This window comes from Carettochelys insculpta, chromosome 14 (assembly GCF_033958435.1).
Source record: "Carettochelys insculpta isolate YL-2023 chromosome 14, ASM3395843v1, whole genome shotgun sequence".
Lineage (NCBI taxonomy): Eukaryota > Metazoa > Chordata > Testudines > Carettochelyidae > Carettochelys > Carettochelys insculpta.
Genome location: NC_134150.1, coordinates 24,975,309 through 24,989,836, shown reverse-complemented (window position 1 = coordinate 24,989,836; position 14,528 = coordinate 24,975,309). Strand labels below are relative to the sequence as shown.

Here is a 14,528-nt window from a genome sequence, read left to right as displayed (position 1 = left end):
TTGCTGTTCTGGCGAGTAGTTCTAGTTTTGTACCTGCATCAGAGATGATCGACCCCAAGTATTTGAATTGTTTTACTTCTTCCTATTTCTGTTGTTTTATGGATATTTGTGCGGATATACCGCTAGGATTGTTGGTCATGAGTTCTGTCTTTTCTGCGTTTATTTCTATGCCATATTTTATTGAAGTTTTATCTAGGCATTTAACAAGGTTATCTAGTTCTTTTTCACTCCCTGCCAGTCCAACAATGTCATCTGCGAAACGTAAGCTGGTTATAGATTGACCGCCAATACTTATGGTTCCAGAGTGGTCATCTAGAGCATCTACCATGATACGTTCCAGAAAGATGTTAAAAAGTATAGGAGAGAGTATGCAGCCCTGTTGTACTCCTACAGTGGTATGAAACCAGGCACCAACGGCACCATTGAATAATACTGCACTACTGGCCTTTTCATATAAATTTTTAATTATGTCGATGAGTTTACTGTTGATGTTGAATTGCTTCATTCTTGCCCACAGTGCTGCGTGCCAAACTCTGTCGAAGGCCTTTTTAAAATCAATAAAAACAAGGTACAGGTCTTGCTGATGTGAACTGTATTTCTGACAAGAGTACAGATAGGTTGAAAATCTGTTCAGAGGTATGCCTGCCTGATCAAAAACCAGCTTGTTCTTCAGAAATAATCTTCTCAGCCTGGGTTGTTAGTCTGTTCGGTATGATTTTCAGCATCACCTTACTTGGATGGCTAATTAAGCTGATGGTCCTATAATTTCCACATAACTGTAGGCTTCCTTTTTTAGGAAGCATTATACTTAGTGATTTAGTTCAAGTTGTTGGCCGTTCTCCACTCTGCCATATTTTGTTGCAAATCATCATGGGTATGTCAACCATACTGCTGCCTCTATTTTTTTACAAGTTCAGATGGGATGTTATCTATGCCAGGTGATTTGCCTGTCTTTAGTGATTTAATGGCTGCTTCAACTTCCTCCCATAGGATGGAAAAGTTTGTTTCTTCTGTTGGGCTGTTAACTTTCAGAACATTGGGATCTCCATTGGAGTTATAGTTGTAGAGCTCAGAGCAGTATTCCTTCCATCTGTTTATAATGTCTTTCTCTTCAGTGAAGCAGTTGCCAGTTTTGTCTTGTATGGTGCTTATTCTGTGTTCTATAGTCTGTGTTAACCCTTTAATAGTTTTAAAAGCTTTCTTACTGTTGTTTGCATTTAGGCTCTCTTCAATCTCTAAACAGCAGTTTTCGATCCAATTTTCTTTTGCTGCTTTCATACTGGTTTTTATTTTGTTGTTAATTATCCTACATTGTGTTGCTCCTTCAGCTGATTTTTTTTCTTTTTCTTAAGTTCTCTTCTTTGGTCACAAAGGTTCAAAATCTCATTTGTAATCCATTGTTTCTTTTTGGGACGATATGTTCCTAGTATCTCTGTAGCTGTTTCTGTGACTACGTTTTCAAAGATTTTAGTGAGTGTTTCTAGGTCTTGCTCAAGTGTGAGCAGGAGAGCTAATTTCCCTCCTATCAGAGCTTGGAACTCATTGACAGTATTTGGGTCTTTAAGCCAGTCCAGATTAAATTTAACGCAACTGTTCTTTGGTTTAGAAATCTTTTTCGGTCGTATCTTAACTCATTAGGACCAGGTTATGATCGCTCCCGATGTCTGCTCCCGGGAAGCTGTGTGTCTTGTGTAAGTTCACACCAGACCAGAAACTCTTTTTAACTTGGATGTAATTTATCTGATTATGATGTTGTCCATCTGGGCTGTGCCAGATCCAATATCTTGATGGTTTATGGGCTGCCAGTGTATTTGCTACTGCTAAGTTGTTGTAGCTGGCAAATTCCAATAATCGGAAGCCTTGTTCATTAGTCACTTCATTACAGGAGGGCCCAATGAGATTCTGCCAGTTGTTTATGGCGTCCATGCCTATTTTGGCATTCCAGTCACCTTGTACAATTACAATATCTTTTTTCAGGATTGCATCTATGATATTCTGACATTGACTGTAGAAACTTTGTGTAATCATCATCATGATCAGTAGTTGGTGTGTACACTTGAATGACGGTAATGTTGAATGGTGAAGCTTTCAAGTGTATGGACATGATCCTGCTAGATATCGGGTACCAAGCTAGAACTGAGTTCTTGATGTCTTTATGTATTAGGAAACCTACTTCATTAAGGTGTTTATCTTCTTCTCCACTGTAATAGAACAAATGGCCTTCGTCTGTTCTGAGCTCCCCAAAATTTTTCAATCTTACTTCACAGAGTCCAAGGATGTGCCAGGTGTAGTTTTTCATTTCATAGGTCAGTTCTTTAAGTTTACCTGTCTGATTTAGTGATCTTACGTTCCATATGCCTACGGTTAGGTATTTTCTTGCGCGTAAGGTTTTTGGTTCACCTGTAGCTGACTTAACACAACTGTCCTGGTGGACGACAGAATGCACGGTCCTTGTTAACCCGGGTGATGACCGATCCAGTATGGAGTTAGTTATGTTAGTTGTCATGAGGCATGTCTTGGGCAGATTTCAAACCTGGCAGAGCCCATCCCTCTCCAGGCGGCGAGAGCCCTGTTAGCCTGCCTCCTTACGGAGGCAGTTGCTGTACTGCACCACTAGGAGGTGGGGTTGACTTGTGTGGACATGGGTCATCAGCAGGCTATAACTTTTCGCTTTTCATCCTCCCACAGTGGGAGAAGCTAGCTGATCCTGACACTGCTGGCTGCAGTGCCAAGCATGCACCACACCTTCCAGACCATTGATATCTAGTCTTGAGGAAATAAGGCTGTTGAGTTGACATAAGCTATTCAGCAATAGAAGGCAGTCTAGCAAAATAACGGTACTATGTTTTATTTCAATTTCTTCTGGCATACAAATCAAACAAGTTGAAAAGAAGTGTAAACTTTTAATCGCACCCCATAGAAATGGAAGTTCAACTGTAGGTTCAATTTATAACTGTGTCAAAGATGCTAGAGAAAGTTGGATGTTGTTGAGAAGTTCAATCAAGCAAAGATGACCCAGGGAAAATAATTGTAAATAGTCAGCACATGATAGTGTAATAACATTAATGCATACTGTGTTTTATATGTAATAGCACACATTTTCCTGCTATTTCTGATTTCTGTGTTCTGTCATGTGGGGTCTTCATGGACAAATCCTTCTTAGTACCTGCACGCTTCCTCTCTAAAGAATGGAGTAGATTTAATCTTTCGGTCCAATCGCGCTCTGTCTCTCTGTCTCTGTCTCTGTCTCTCTCTCTCTCTCTCTCTCTCTCTCTCTGTCTCTCTCTCTCTCTCTGTGTGTGTTAAAAGGACAGCAACTTAAAAATCACCCTTTTGTCTGAATGTTTTTAACTACTCCAGTAACAAGTGACATAAGATTACTGAATTCGAAAGAGCTCAGACAAATATTTTTCTTTTCCAGTTTTTCATTGTTTGCGCTTGATAGCAGTTTATGTATATTATAGAATCATAGAACACTAGGACCGGAAGGGGCCTCGAGAGGCCATCGAGTGCAGTCCCCTGCCCCAACGGGAGGACCGACCACTATCTACACCATCCCTGATAGACATCTATCTAATCTGTTCTTAAATATCTCCAGCGAGGGAGATTCCACAACCTCCCTTGGCAACTTATTCCAGTACTTGACCACCCTGACAGTTAGGAACTTTTTCCTAATGCCCAACCTAAACTTCCCTTGCTGCAGTTTAAGTCCATTGCCTCTTGTTCTCTCCTCAGAGGCCAAGAAGAACAACTTTTCTCCCTCCTCCTTATGACACCCTTTAAGGTATCTGAAAACTGCTATCATGTCCCCCCTCAATCTTCTTTTTTCCAAGCTAAACAAGCCCAATTCTTTCAGCCTTTCTTCATAAGTCATGTTCTCCAGACCTTTTATCATTCTAGTTGCTCTTCTCTGGACCGTCTCTAATTTCTCCACATCTTTCTTGAATTGGGGTGCCCAGAACTGGACACAATATTCCAGCTGAGGTCTAACCAGCGCAGAGTAGAGCGGTAGAATGATTTCTTGTGTCTTGTTCACAACACACCTGCTAATGCATCCCAGAATCATGTTTGCTTTTTTTGTAACAGCGTCACACTGTTGACTCATATTTAACTTGTGATCTACTAGAACCCCTAGGTCCCTTTCTGCTGTACTCCTTCCTAGACAGTCTTTTCCCATTCTGTATGTGTGAAACAGATTATTCCTTCCTAAGTGCAGCACCTTACATTTATCTTTATTAAACTTCATCCTGTTTACTTCAGACCATTTCTCTAATTTATCTAGATCATTCTGAATTATGACCCTATCCTCCAAGGTAGTTGCAACCCCTCCCAGCTTGGTATCATCTGCAAACTTAATAAGCATACTTTCTATGCCAATATCCAAATCATTAATGAAGATATTGAACAGAACTGGTCCCAAAACAGACCCCTGCGGAACCCCACTTGTTATGCTTTTCCAGCTGGATTGAGCACCATTAACAACTACTCTCTGGGTGCAATTAGCCAGCCAGTTATGCACCCACCTTATTGCAGCGCGATTTAAGTTGGACTTGCCTAGTTTGTCGATAAGAATATTATGTGAGACCGTATCAAATGCTTTACTAAAGTCTAGGTATACTACATCCCCTGCTTCTCCCTTATCTACGAGTCTCGTTATCGTGTCAAAAAAAGCTATCAGGTTGGTTTGACATGATCTGTTTTTTACAAAACCATGCTGGCTGTTCCCTATCACTTTACTACCTTCCAAGTGCTTGCAGATGACTTCCTTAACTACCTGCTCCATTATCTTTCCTGGCACAGAAGTTAAGCTTACTGGCCTGTAATTTCCTGGGTTGTTCTTTTTCCCCTTTTTGTAGATGGGCACTATATTTGCCCTCTTCCAGTCTTCTGGAATCTCTCCTGTCTCCCCTGACTTTCCAAAACTGAGAGCTAACGGCTCAGCTACCTCTTCTATCAGCTCCTTGCAGATTCTAGGATGCATTTCATCAGGCCCTGGTGACTTGCAGACATCTAATTTTTCCAAATGGTTTTTAACTTGTTCTTTTTTTATTTCAAAAACTAACTCTACCCCTTTTCCATCAGCATTCACTATGTCAGGCATTCCTTCAGATTTCTCTGTGAAGACCGAAACAAAGAAGTCATTAAGCATCTCTGCTATTTCCAAGTTCCCCGTTACTGTTTCTCCCTCCTCACTGAGCAATGGCCCTACCCTGTCCTTGGTCTTCCTCTTGTTTCTAATATATTTGTAAAAGGCCTTCTTGTTACCCTTTATGCCTGTAGCTAGTTGGAGCTCATTTATCACTGTTTCCTCCATCAGCTAAATAGTCCATTTTCCCTGCCTGCATGTGCCTTTCCCACAACATGGAAAATGTTGGGGGATGGAAGAAAAACTTGTTTAAATAACAAAAAATGACAAATCCACAAAATTTGTCAGGCTTCATGGATGTATACAGCGTGAAACTACCTAACCACTTCTGTTGATTTGATTTCTGATTTATATTTGTTTAATTGACATAGAATCAATTTTGGATGTGACATAAGTCATGGTACTTTGGCTTTGTTCTGGTGTTTAACCTGTTATCATATCTCTTACAGCAAAATGTCTTGCTGATTCGTACTTTTCAACAATTGTATTGTGTTCTATACCTAATAAGCAGAACATATGAAGTGACTTCTTTAATCTTAGTAAATTTCTAAGATTGCCACGTATGACATTGACAAGATGCTAATTATCCATAATAAAATAATGCTGAATTTTGTAGGTATGAAAAAAATACTGTAACTTCAATCTTTGTTCTTTTAGATAAGCACTGTCTTGGATACAAAGAAACCCTCAGTTCTTCTTACACTGGTAAGTTATATTTGTTGTTCCAAAAGAGTATGTATCTTGTTGCTCTTTCAATAAACAGATAAATTGAGCAGATATGTCCACTTATTATATATCCTCTCTGTCCTTTCTCCACCCCAGAGAATAATGTCACTATCCTCCAGTTTGAGGTCAGCTTTTTTCTTATTGTTGACTAGCCTTTCTCTTCCCCTACCTCATTCAGTCACTCCTTTTGCTAAATCCTGTCCCTTCTTCCCTGGGTCCCACAACTGAAACTCTTATCCAGGTTCTGGTAGGTTCATACTTAATTTACAGGAAACCAATTTGACACCCATATCACTTCTCTCCAGTCCATTCAAATATTGCCAAATCACATCCTGCTTTTCTATTGTTCTGACCATGTCACTTGCATTTTTGAGTCTTCCCACTCACTGGCTCTTAGAGGAATTAGTGTACTGTCTTTCTGTATGAGGAGATGGGGTGCTCAAGTCTATTTTCCTGCAGTAATATGGGAGTAGGATCAAGTAATTATCTATGTCCCATTTTAGATTGCAACATACATTTCATACAACTCCAATGTGGGAGTCCAGTTTCTGTGCTGGTCACCCCAACCCAGTTGATTCCAGAGTAAACTATGATGGTAGTTTGAGCTGTCTTTTCCTCCTCTTCTACTTTCCAGTATTCTGTTGGGACTGCTTCATGCATCTGTCATTATTAGTGTATTTTTGTGGAGGTTGAGCAACTCTTTCTGCCATTTCATTCAAAACTTCTTACTTCTCTGAGCTCTGGAGGACTCCTGATTCAAAGAACATTCTTTGCTTTGTTCAGTAGAATTCCTGCACCTGTTCCTCTTCTCCACTGGTCTTATTCCAAGTATAGCATGCCAGTGCTGCTCTGTTTGATTCCTCACAAATCTAGACACATCAGAAGTGCTCTGTAGCATCCAAAATGGTGTTTCATACTGCTTTCTTGAATGGCAAGCTATAGAAAAGAGGCACTGCAATTTATGTAACAATAATGTGTTACCAAGGAAATGTGTTTTTAAAAATTTCAGTACAGTTCTTATTCTACTTGCACTCATTGCTGCCTTGTTTATGGGATGCATCTCTTTTTGCCTTCTGTTCATCCCCAAGAAAAATATCACCAGGCTGTTTTATAAAAGAGAAATTTAGGCATGCTAAAATCTTGGGCAGCACGTGTCAACATTTATCTGTCTGTTGAGTAATTAATAATTGTTTATATATGTCTAAATGTGAGTATGTAATGTTGCTTTTACATTTTACTGATTTTTTTTTTTTTTTATGCCATCATTCAAATTATATTTGAGTAAGCTTTCTAGAAGCCCATATGTAATGGGTTATGTCAATAAATTTATTTCAAGTTGCCTGTCTTTAGCACACAATGATGGTTCTTTTCACCTTCCCCTCCAGCGTGGTATTAATACTGATAGTGGACACATCTCCAGGGAAGCTTCATTTGACGGCATCAGCCAGTAAGTTTCTATCTAGGTGGCTTTTATACATTAAATAAATTCTGGATTAACTAATAATAATGTTAAAATGATGATTTCAAAGTCAGTCACCATGTTTCTTGCTGAGAAGACATAAGATGTTAATATAACATGTTAAACAAGAGTTTTAATGAACTAGGCTTTCACCAACCAACATGGGCTCATAGGGTTTGGGCTTCGGGGCTCTTTCATTGCTGGGTAAACTGTGGGCTTGGGCTGGACCCTCAGACCAGCCATGGGTGTCTAGTTCCTCTATAGGCTGATCCTTAATTTTCCATTTATTTGGTTGTTCATAAATTCTTTCATTCTGTATTAGCTACAACAGAGCTGTGTTCATAAGGTTTTTTTTATATTAGTTGCGTATTAAAGAAGAAACTCCTTGACAATGAATATTTGAATTTTACAATATGTGGAAAACAAACTAAAATAGCTTCTGCTCTATGGCTACCACTTTTTATCCTCTGATGTACAATATTTTGTTAAGGATTCGGAAATGTCCAGTCTTCTGAAAAGACACAGTAATATTTCTGCACAGAAGTGACCTTTTAAGGTCAATTCATACACTTTCAGATCTAATTCCCTTAAAAGAAATTTGCTGCCAGTGGAAAAAGTGCTTGTCGATGCCATTTTTTTCAAATGGTAGTTGCCTGGAATAATAACTTATTTCCTAGAGCACTCCTACATGATATATATTTATGGTATATTAATAAGATATTCTGGCTTTTGAATCAAATTCAATATTCTGCTATACATTGTGATATCCTAAGGTTTGGTTATCACCAGTTCGATTGAAACGGGGGGGCGGGGGGGGCGGGGTTTGAATGGTGTCAGAAAGCCTATTAATGCTCTCTCAGAAATAAGCGGGTGGCCTTTTAATGTTCCCTGACTTTGTCAGCCTGTTTGTATTTTCCATCATTCACCTTTCTGTCCACATCAGAAAACTGTTTCAGAGATGAGGCTACCGCATAGAATTTGCAGCTGTTGCCTATAATTCTAGATACTCATTTTGCAAGGTCACATGAACATACTTTCTCTTGAGATAGCCTCTCCTGTGTGTCAAATATAATGAGATCTGGAATCCAATTGTTTAATTACTCTTTTTTCTCCTGGACTGGAAATTTAACCAGACTATCACAGTTAAGGACACTGGAAAAATAGACATAAAAAATTAAATATTCTGTAGCTTTTGGGATCTTTCTGCAGAAAAAAAGTGTGGAAGGACATCATTTTAAGAGACTTTGTTCTTTCAGTATTACACAGTGTTCTATTCTGTCTTTTTATTGCTTTCTTAAGCATCTTTGCCACCAAATTATATTGTACAACCAAGGAAAAAAAAGGTGCTGCTCTACTTTTATTTCTTTTCTGTGACCTGTATCCCTTTATAGATAGTTCAAATAAATGCTATGGGAGCTGTTATGTAATGGTGGTCCAAGTTGGACTGTGCTAGATAATGTTAGAAGAGTAATTTGTTTTTTTCCTTCCAAAACTCTTGAAAAATTACACTAAAATACTTAAGGAGTGTGGACTGACATCTCTCCTGAATATTCCATAACCCATTTGCTTTGAAGTTATTCAGCATTTAAAGTTGCATCTATCTCACTTTTTTGAGAAATATGTCACATTTAAGATACTGGATGGAGAAAAAATAGAAATAGTGCTTTAAAAAGTCTAATATATGCAACTGAGGTACACCCAGCTTAAGAGTCTCGTCTTCTATGTGCCTATAAATCTATAAAATATCTGCTTAACCTTGATTAGTATGGCTGTTGTTGTTGACAGTATTCTAGAGCTGATTTTCAGTATATTACTTTTTATAACTTTTCCATTCGACTCAAAAATGTCTAAAGAAAGCAATTAGTAGGTTTGCCTTGCCTCTTGTTTAATTTCTATACAAGTACCTTCCTGTTAGAAGTGACTGAAGATTTTCGTATAGGCCGTTTATACACAGGCCACTTCCTTCAGAAGTGGCATGCTAATACACTGAGTGAAAGATGCTAATGAGGTGCGGATGCAAATTTCCTGTGCCTCATTAGCATAACGGCACGTGATTTGGAGTCTGGAAGACCATTTTTCCGGACCCCAAAACGCTGTGTAGAAGCGTGGCCCCGGGGGCTGGGTGGGGGTTGCGGCTTCCAGAAGGAAGTGCTTTTTCTGGAGGCTCCTTCTTCCTGAGACAAGAGGCAAGGCAAATCTACTGATTGCTTCTACATGGCATTTTGGAGTCTAGAAGAACGGTCTTCTGGACTCCAAATCATGTGACATTATGCTAATGAGGTGCGGGGAATTTGCATCCGCACTTCATAAGCATCTTTTGCTCCGTGAAGTGGCCTGTATAGAAATGGCCATAGAGAAGAGGCTGATTTGTTGAAAATGAACAATTCATGGAAGTTTTGCTTTTGTTGAACTGTCTGCTGAAGGTCATCCATTGGAAGCCTAGCTGGTTTCCTGCCAGTTCACTTGTCTAGCTTCTCTGCAGCCTGTCAGAATTCTGGAGCAGCTCCACAATTTGGATTGCCTGGGACTTGGAACACCAGAACTTCCAGATTCCTGGACCTGCTTCCTCCGTAGTCTGCGTGATTCCTACAGCCTGGGGCACCAGCTGATTTGGGAGCCTGGCAGCTCATGTGGTTTTCAGTGTCTAGCTATCTGGCTCCTTAGAAGGAAGCTTGGAAACCTTAAAGTCAATCAGGGATATCAGGATTTCTAGGTCGCTAGGACGGCTGGTCTCTGAGCCACCTCCCCTGAGGTTTGGGAAGTGTAGGGTGCGGTGAGCAAGGTAGGGGATGGGCCTCCTCAGGGGCAGGAAGTGTGTGATATTTTGTAAGGGGGGCACAGCACAGTCAGCTGCTGGGTCTTACTCATCCGTCTCATTAAATATGTTGAAATATGTTACTATTTTTAGGTGTGTATTCACATTATTATGCCAATTAATGAAGTTATTAAATTCTACATACTTACACTCTTACACATGCTGAAAGGTGTTTTTTTTTAACCCCTGGCATACGAACATAACCAACATTTCTCTCCATTTTGATTGCATTAGACAGGTTGGGGGGGCTGCTAATTGCAGGGGCAAAAAGTGGGGCCTGACATAAAAAGTTTGCTCACCCCTTGTCTAGGGAATCAGCTGCCCTGGGGCCTGGCAGCAATGTGTTTAGTCTCCCAGTTCCACAGCAGGTATTCTGGAAGATCTGGGATCCCCAACTCAGAGGGAGTTTCAGGGCTCAGAGTCTGAAAGCCTTGAGTTTCCTAGGCCTGAGGGAGTCTCTGTGATAGAGTTACCATAGAGCTGCAGACCCTGAAAGTCCAGACAGCTGCCTCTTGTCAGTTTCATGGTTGCCTGCTGCTAAATAGCAGTCTTGAGTGAAACTGACAAGAATCATACCCATTTCAGTTAGTAGCTGTTGGAGGCCCAGGGACTATATTTCATTTTGGAAACAATGTATGCAGGTGTTTTAGAAAAATTTATTTTACAGAATTTCCATTTTGCTAGAAATTTTGAACTGCATTATATTTTTATTGAAAATTGGAATAAAAACATTGAAATGTTGAAATTAGTCATAAGGAAATTTTGAGTTTTGATCAACTCTGCTTCCTGGGGGTTTGGGCCTGTAATGGTATAAGCTGGGTTCTATAAAATCATAACTCTTCCAAATTCGGTGATTTAGGAGAATGTTCTTTAGTGTACCACTGCAGTTCTGTGTTTAAATAGCTTCACAGGTAGTAAAATCTGCATGATGGTAGACCTAACTAAGCTGCTTTCAGCTTATTTATTGATAATGAAATGAACATGGATGGATCCTTTAAGAAAACCCACAGATATGACTTGCTCTTTTAATGAATTGCATATACATTGATGTATTAATTTAAAAAAACACCATAGATTTTAACAGAGGTAGCCGTGTTAGTCTATACTCCAACAAAACAAAGCAGCAGAAGTGTAACACTTTAAAGACTAACAAAATGATTTATTCAGTGATGAGATTTTGTGGGACAGACCCACTTCGTCAGATCAATTTGATTTCCAATAAAGACTGACCTTTATAAGTGCAGAGGACAAAAAAAAAAAAGCAAGCTTTTTTTGGTCTTCTGTACCTATAAATGTCAGTAAATGAAATTGATTTGATGTAGTGGGTCTGTCCCATGAAAGCTCATCACCAAATAAATCACTGTGTTAGTCTTTAAAGTGCTACATTTCCGCTGCTTTACCATAGATTTTAATCAGTCAGAATTAGGATGAATTCTAGGTCATCAGATAATGAGATTCTTATTCCTTACAACACTATCTTTCTTGTTCTACCCATAGAATTATTTGCGTGTGCCCAGATTTTTAGTCTTACAAATATATATTCTGTCCCAAAACAATAGTAATAAAAAACTCGGGGGGCGAAATCCTTTACCAGACTCATTTCTCTTTTATTTTAACTTTCAAAACAGTGTCTCGTTGAGAATTTCCCAAATACTTTGTGTGTATCTTGTCTTGGCCTTATACATTTCTATTTATTTATTTAATTTGGCTACACTAATTTTTTCATTTTTGTCTTGGGAACATTTTTTTCATATTTTTCATCTGTTATTCTTCAGAATGAAACTTACAAACTAAATCATTCAATTAAGTTCACATTCTTCACAGAAAGCAAGCAGCAGGGACTATATTTTTACCGATCCTCCAATAGCACACCTGCAAGTTTTATTTTATAAACAGAATGTCCCAACCTACCCACTCCCAATAAAATAAAGCTCATGGAGATTGTATATACGCAAGCTTGTGAGCACAAAGTTAAGCTGCTTCCTTTTTTTTTTAAACTTCATTCTAGCAGTCATGTAGCACTTTAAAGACTAACAAAATAATTTATTAGGTGATGAGCTTTTGTGGGACAGACCCACTTCTTCAGATCAATAGCATTTCCAGTACAGACTGATAGTCTTGCCTGAAACTATTAGCATCTCTACTCCTCACCCCCATGCTTCAGTTCCATGTATCTGATTTGCCAATTTTTGTTTTTTTTTTGGACTTCTGTGTTATATATCTGTCAGTCTGTACTGGAAATCCTATTGATCTGAAGAAGTGGGTCAGTCCCACAGAAGCTCATCACCTAATAAATTATTTTGTTTAGTCTTTGAAGTGCTACATGACTGCTGATTTGTTTTGTTAGACTTCAGATGGCTGCCTCTGTGTTACTTTAGGCTGTGATCCAGAGGCCAAAATAATCACTTTTCAACTAGAGTTGATTTTGTATTGTATGTTCTCCAAGCAGATCTAATACTGTATATTCTCCAGTTCCTATCTCAGGCACGATACCCCACACAGTACTCAATATGAGCATCGAGTGGAGTTTTGTGCCTGAGGCCAAGATCTACAGTAGACAGCTAAGTTGATTTCAGATAGGCAATTCTAGCTACCGCAATTGCATAGCTAGAATTGACGTATCTGAAATCACCTTACCTGACTGTCTTAACTGAGGGAGGCTAATGGGAGCATTTCTCCCATCAACCTCCTTTACTCCTCATGTTAACGAGAAGTACAGCAGTTGACTGCCAACCCCAGGCACGTTGATTTTGTGCATCCCTACCAGATGCACAAAACCTAACTTCAGAAGATTGACCCTGACTGGATCGATTTGTCCTGGAAGTACGAATGTGCCCTGAGATAGGGGAGAGGTCTCCAGTTCCTATCTCATTATTTTATATATATAAAAACATGCAGTGCGTTTTTCTGTGCTGGTACTTGCCAGTCCTGAGTACTGGCACCTCAGCAGCCATAGGCCCAGGATTGGCTAGGAAAGAGGGGCAGGGAGCCAGCTGAGCACCAGATTCTCCTTTTTTCATAAAAAGCGCTGCGTATAAGTATAATTTAATAATTATTAGACTTCAAGGCAATTTTTCCCAGGAATACGATACAGAGGTTTTTTGAAGAAATGGAATTTCTTTTTTGTCTCAGGTAATAATAGGTGGCTTTTCACTGCACTGTGTATAACTGAGGAGTTGCTATTACCAAGTAGTGCTTCGGACATATTTCCTTATTAGTCCATATGGAAGTAGGAATCAACCCCCTTTAACACATGGCAGGTATCCTTTTACTTTGCAGTGTGTGTGTTCTGAAGCACTCAAAAGGCCTAAATAGTTCTTTATCACTATCTTCACTGCTTATGGTAATTACATCCCGTTTATTTCAATAGGATGACATCTATACCTTTTAAGGAGAGACTTCTAGCTATTTAGCAGTCTGTTGTTTTTGTCTGAGAGTTCTGATAAGCTCATTCTTCTACAACCACAGGGGCTATAAAATACTCTTTTTGTTGCCTCTGACAAATGTGGGTAGTACTTTTTTATTTTCTCCCCACATATAAAAATTTCTCACTGACTTTCGTTGAATATGCTGGAGATCTCCCCACATATAAAAATTTCTCTCTGACTTTCGTTGAATATGCTGGAGATCCATTCCATTTCATTTTACAGATTTCCTCAGCTCTTAAACCACTTGGCATTCTACTCCCTTCTCCCCCACTCCCTCCTTATCTAATTTCTAGGTTTTCCTTCTCAAGAAGCTGTCAGTTCTGTCATTACTAGTTGCTTAATTTATTTGACCACAATAGACAGGCTTGCTATTAAGCGCTACTAGATAATTGAACTGTGGGAGGAAATAAGCTTCCTAATGAAATCTGCTATATCTGTAATCCCATGCAACTACAAAAATATTTATGTATTATTTTGATTTCTCTTGTAATAAACCTAAAACACCATTCATTTTTTACCCACGTTTTTAGTTCCCCAACTCTTTGCTTAATTAAAATGCTTGTCAGTATGCTTAAATGACTTGTGATGTCTTAAAGATGACTTGAGCTGAATAGTTTGACAGAACGTATTTCAAGGTGCTAACCTATATTGTCTGTCGCATAAATAGTATACAGTTGCCATTGTCTTTTTAGTTGTTGCTGTTATAGGTTATCTGGTCCTTTTGTGAGAATGTAGGTGATTCCCCTATTCTTGATTTGTCTAAATTTTTTACAGACCTGGTGAAGATGAATTTGCTTTTCAGGACTCTTTGCTTTACTTGTTTCTATTTGTCTGTCTTCTCTTATGATTGCTGTTCTCCAATGTTTTTGCTACGGGTAATAGTAGAAATAATATCACTTTGTAAAACAGCTGAATCTTGCTATTTCAGGACGTTCATCTGTTCCTGACAGAAGC

At 39.0% G+C, this 14,528-nt stretch overlaps 1 protein-coding gene across 1 annotated transcript in view; it reads left to right on the top strand.

Moving 5' to 3' along the window:
• The window catches only part of PEPD (peptidase D), a 241,605-nt gene that overhangs the window by 52,154 nt on the left and 174,923 nt on the right, over positions 1–14,528 (top strand). Inside the window, exons 5-6 of the mRNA XM_075009013.1 lie at positions 5,804–5,851; positions 7,258–7,319. Coding sequence (XP_074865114.1) covers positions 5,804–5,851; positions 7,258–7,319 — 110 coding nt within the window. The remainder of the gene's footprint in view (positions 1–5,803; positions 5,852–7,257; positions 7,320–14,528) is intronic.